Source organism: Colobus angolensis, unplaced genomic scaffold (assembly GCF_000951035.1).
Source record: "Colobus angolensis palliatus isolate OR3802 unplaced genomic scaffold, Cang.pa_1.0 Scaffold768, whole genome shotgun sequence".
In the NCBI taxonomy this organism is placed as follows: Eukaryota; Metazoa; Chordata; class Mammalia; order Primates; family Cercopithecidae; genus Colobus; species Colobus angolensis.
Window position 1 is genome coordinate 233,775 of NW_012121465.1, and position 5,537 is coordinate 239,311.

Sequence of the window (5,537 nt, forward strand, 5' to 3'; positions counted from 1 at the left end):
ACCACAAGACTCCGGGCACCACTTAATGTCCTTTCACAGATTCTTCCAAGACAGAGTCTCCAAACGGGGCAACGTAGTGCAAACTTTAACTCTCTGAAATGAATGCACACGTCAGAGCACAGTTTCATGGAATCCTTCTTTCTGGGTTTTATTTCAGGATACCTCATTTTTCGCCATAGTCTTCAATGGGCTGCAAAATGTCACTTTTTCAGTTGTACAGCAATAGGGTTCAAACACTGCCTTATGAGAAAAGAGGAATAAATCCCTGAGTGGAACGCACACATCTCAAAGCACTTTCTGAGACACCTCTTCTCCAGTTTGTACCTGAAGATAACTCCCATTTCACCATACAGCTGAATGTCCTGGAGAACGTTCCTTCGCAAATTGATCCATGGCACACTTTCAAAACTGCGTAATAGAAAGAAAGTTTTATCCATGTGAAATTAATAGACATATCTATCAAAAAGCAGTTTCACAGAAAGCTTCTTTCCTGTTTGTGTCTGAGGATAGTTCCTTTTTCACCACAGCCTTTCATATACACCCGAATGTCCCCTGGTCACTTTTTCTCCAAACGAGATTTCCCATTCATCCATAAGAAGAGAAGTATATCTCAGTGAGTAGAATGCACATGTCACAAGGCCGCTCCTTGGAAATCTTCCTCCAGTACCTATCTAAAGATATTTCTGTTTTTACCGGAAGCCTCAAATCGCTCCGGAGTATCCCTTAGCTGATTAACGTAAAACATTGTTAGAATACAGCTCAATGAGAACAGAAGCTTAACTGTGCAAGTGGAATTCAAGCAAGCTAGAGAAGTTTCACAAACTGTTTCCTTTTGGCATTTATCCAATGGTATTTCTTTTCCAGCATATTATTAGGAGCGTTCCCAAATGTCCAGAGCAACAGGGATTTAAAACTGCTCAATCCAAACAACGATTTCACTCCGTGAGATGAATACACACATCACAAGGCAGATGTTCCGAATGTTTCTCTCCAGTTTTCATCTGAATACGCTTCCTTTCTCACCCACAATCCTCTGGGTGTCACTTAATATCTCTTCACAATTTCCTGAACAACTGATTTTCCAAACTGGGCGACTTAGGGTAGGCTTTAACACTCTGAAATGAATGTACACATTGGAGAGCAGTTTCTTGCAATGCTTTTTTCTGGGTTTCATTTCCAGATATTTCAGTTTTTGCCAGAGTCTTCAATATGCTGCAAAATATCACTTTTTCACTTTTACAGGAACAGTGTTCAAACATTGCCTTTTGAGAAAAGAGGTATAATTCCCTGAGTGGAATGCAGACATCACAAAGCAGTGTCTCAGAAAGTTTCTCTGCAATTTTTATCTGAAGATATCTCCTATTTCCCCAGCAGCCTGTATCTGCTCCCGAATGTCCTTTCGCGAATCCGTCCATGATGCAGTTTTAAAACTGTACAATAAAAAGACAGTTTCATCTATGTGAGATAAATAGACATATCTGTCACAAAACGGTTTCACAGAAAGTTTCTTGCCAGTTTTTGTGTGAGAATATTTCCTTTCCCACCATAGCAGTAAATTTACTCCTGAATGTCCCCGGTAGCTATTTCTCCCACGGGATTCCGTAAACCCCTATTGGAAGAGAGGTTTATCACTCAGCTGACTCATGTAAAACAGTGTTAGTATACTGCTCAATGAAAACGGAAGCTTAACTGTGCGAGTGGACATGATATGACCTGGAGCAGTTTCACAGAATGTTTCCTACTGGTTTTTATCAGAGGATATTTCTTTTTCATCATATATTTAAGTGCATTCCCAAATGTTCATTCTCAGGTTTCAGAGAAACATTGATTTCAGGACTGAATCTGCTCCCTAAAGTCCCTTCACGTTTCCATCCATTTTGTGGTTTCAAAATGGCGTAATGGGAGAAGTTTTTATCTATGTGAGGTGAATAGACATATCTACCACCACGCAGTTTCACAGAAAGCTTCTTTCCACTTTTTGTCAGATGATATTTCCTTTTTCACCAGAGCCGTCCTTGTATTCCCGAATGTCCCTTTGTAGCTTTTTCTCCAAATGGGATTTTCCAATCTTCTAGGAGAAAAAAAGGATAACCCTGTGAGTGGAATGCACATGTCACAAAGCGGCTCGGAAATCTTCTCTCCAGTATGTATCTGAAGATGTATCCTTTTCCCCAAAAGCCTCAGAGCGTTCCATCATATCACTTCACAGACTAAAGAAAAACAGTTTTAGAATACTGCTCAATGAAAACCAAATCTTAAGTGAACTTCACGTGACAAAGAGCAGTTTCAGAGAAAGTTTTCTTCTGCTTTTTATTGGAAGGTATTTCTTTTTCAACACAATCTTAAGAGCGTTCCCAAATATCCTATCTCAGGTTAAACAGAATCAGTGACTTCAAACTGCTCAATTCAAGGAATGATTTAATTTGTTGAGATGTTTACACACATTACAAAGCAGTTACTCCAAAAGATTCTGTCCAGTTTTCAATGGAAGGCGTTTCCTTTCTCACCACAAGCCTCCAGGCGCCACTTAATATCCCTTCACAGATTCTTCAAAGACAGAGTTTCCAAATGGGCAACATAGTGTAAACTTTAACTGTATGAAATGAATGCACAGGTCAGAGCGCAGTTCCCTGGAATCCTTCTTTCTGGGTTTTATTTCAGGATATTTGACTTTTCGTCATAGTCTTCAATGCGCTGCAAAATGTCACTTTTTCACTTTTACAGGAACAGTGTTCAAACACTGCCTTATGAGAAGAAAAGTTCAACTCTGTGTTTATACCTCTTTTCTCATAAGGCAGACACAGAGTTGTCACGTGAAGTCCACTCGCACACTTAAGGTTTGGTTTTCATTGGGCAGTATTCTAACACTGTTTTTGTTTAGTCTGTGAAGTGATATGCTATTGCGCTCTGAGGCTTTCAGAGAAAAAGGAAATATCTTCAGATACATATCGGAAAGAAGATTTCCAAGGAGCTCTTTTGTGACATATGCATTCCACTCACAGAGTTATCCTTTTTGTCTCCTAGAAGATTGAGGAATCCCATTTGGAGGAAGAGCTACAAGGGGACGTTTGGGAATACAGGGACTGCTATGGTGAAAAATGAAATATCATTAGACAATAACTGGAAAGAAGCTTTCTGAAACTGCATTGTGGTATATATGTCTATTCACCTATCATAGAATAAACTTTTTTCTATTATGCAATTTTGAAACCACATAATGGATGGAAACGTGAAGGGACATTAGGGAGAACATTCAGGCCTGTGGTGAAATAGGAGATATCTTCACATAAAAACTGAAGAGAAGCTTTCTGAGAAACTGCTTTCTAATGTGTGCATTCCACTAAGGGAATTATCTCTCTTTTCTCATAAGGCACTTTTTGAACACTGTTCCTGTCAAACTGAAAAAGGGATATTTTGCAGCGAATTGAAGAATTTGGTGAAATGTGAAATATCCTGAATTAAAACCAGGAAAGGAGAGTTCTAAGAAACTCCTCTCTGATGTGTGCATTCGTTTCAGAGAGTTAAATCTTACACTACATTGCCCAGTTTGGAAACTCTGTCTTTGAGGAATTTGTGAAGGGATATTAAGTGCTTCCCCTGGGCTTGTGGTGAGAAAGGAAACATCTTCCGATGAAAAGTACAGAGAAGTTTTCAGAGCAACTGCTTTGTGATGTGTGTAATCATCTCGTAGATTTAAATCATTGTTTGGATTGAGCAGTTTGATATCTCTGTTTCTGTCGAACCTGAGCAAGGACATTTGGGAATGCTCTCAAGAATATGTGAAAAAAAAACACCCTCCAATAAAAAAGAGAAGGAAACACTCTCTGATACTGCTCCAGGTCACCTGAATTCCACTTGCACAGTTAAGCTTCGATTTTGAGTGAGCAGTATTCTCACACTCTTTTCAGTGAGTCAGCGAAGGGATACACGGGAGTGTTTTGAGCCTTACGGTGAAAACGAAAATATCTTCAGGCAGATACTGAAGAGAAGGTATCTTAGGAGCTGCTTTGTGACCTGTGAATTCTAATCGTAGAGTTATAGTTTTCTTCTCATTGAGTATTGTGGAATCCCATTTGGAGAAAATGCTGCAGGGGACATTCGAGAGTGTATGAATGGCTATGTTGTAAAAGGAAATATACTCAGAGAAAAACCCAAAAGAAGCTTTCTGTGAAACTGCTGTGTGATAGATATGTCTATTCATCTCACATAGAGAAAATTTTCTGTATATTACGCAGTTTTGAAACTGCGTTATGGACAGATTTGCAAAGGGACATTTGGGAGCACATTCACGCATATGGCATAAAAGGAGATATCGTCAGACAAAATCTGGATATAAGCGTTCTGAGAAACTGCTTTGTGGTGTGTGCATTCCACTGAGGGAGTTATATCTCTTTCTTCATAAGGCAGTGTTTGAGCAAGGCTCTTCTGAAAGCATGGACCTAAAGAATGAATTGATGTACCAGTTGGAACAGGATCATGATTTGCAAGCAATCTTGCAGGAGAGAGAGTTACTGCCTGTGAAGAAATTTGAAAGTGAGATTCTGGAAGCAATCAGTCAAAATTCAGTTGTCATTATTAGAGGTGCTACTGGGTGTGGGAAAACCACACAGGTTCCCCTGTTCATTCTAGATGACTTTATCCAGAATTACCGAGCAACAGAGTTTAACATTGTAGTAACTCAGCCCAGAAGAATCAGTGCAGTTTCTGTGGCAGAGCGAGTTGCATTTGAAAGGGAAGAGCCTGGAAAAAGCTGTGGCTACAGAGTTCGATTTCAGTCTATACTTCCTCATCCTCATGCCAGTATAATGTTTTGTACTGTAGGTGTGCTCCTAAGAAAATTAGAAGCAGGCATTCGAGGAATCAGTCATGTAATTGTAGATGAAATACATGAAAGAGACATTCATACTGACTTCCTTCTGGTAGTACTGCGTGATGTGGTTCAGGCTAATCCTGAAGTTCGCATTGTTCTTATTCCGCTACTATTGATACCAGCATGTTCTGCGAATATTTCTTCAATTGCCCCATCATTGAAGTTTATGGGAGGACTTACCCAGTTCAAGAATATTTTCTGGAAGACTGCATTCAGATGACCCAGTTTGTTCCTCCACTAAAAGACAAGAAGAAGGAGGATAAGGATGGTGATGAGGATGATGATGCAAATTGCAGCTTGATCTGTGGTGATGAATATGGTCCAGAAACAAGGTTGAGCACGTCTCAATTGAATGAAAAGGAAACTCCTTTTGAACTCATCGAAGCTCTACTTAAGTACATCGAAACCCTTAATGTTCCTGTTGCTGTGTTGGTTTTTTTGCCTGGCTGGAATTTGATTTATACTATGCAGAAGCATTTGGAAATGAATCCACATTTTGGAAGCCATCGGTATCAGATTCTACCTCTACATTCTCAGACTCCTCGAGAGGAACAGCACAAAGTGTTTGATCCAGTACCAGTTGGAGTAACCAAGGTTATTTTGTCCACAAATATTGCTGAAACAAGCATTACCATAAATTATGTTGTTTTTTTTTTTTTTTTATTTT

The 5,537-nt window shown here is 39.4% G+C and overlaps 1 protein-coding gene across 1 annotated transcript in view; it reads left to right on the forward strand.

The window, feature by feature from the left end:
- Positions 1–4,433: 4,433 nt before the first annotated feature.
- LOC105501959 (ATP-dependent RNA helicase A-like) overlaps positions 4,434–5,537 on the forward strand; it is a 4,475-nt gene continuing 3,371 nt past the window's right edge. The window contains 2 exon segments of the mRNA XM_011928096.1: positions 4,434–4,968; positions 4,971–5,512. Coding sequence (XP_011783486.1) covers positions 4,434–4,968; positions 4,971–5,512 — 1,077 coding nt within the window.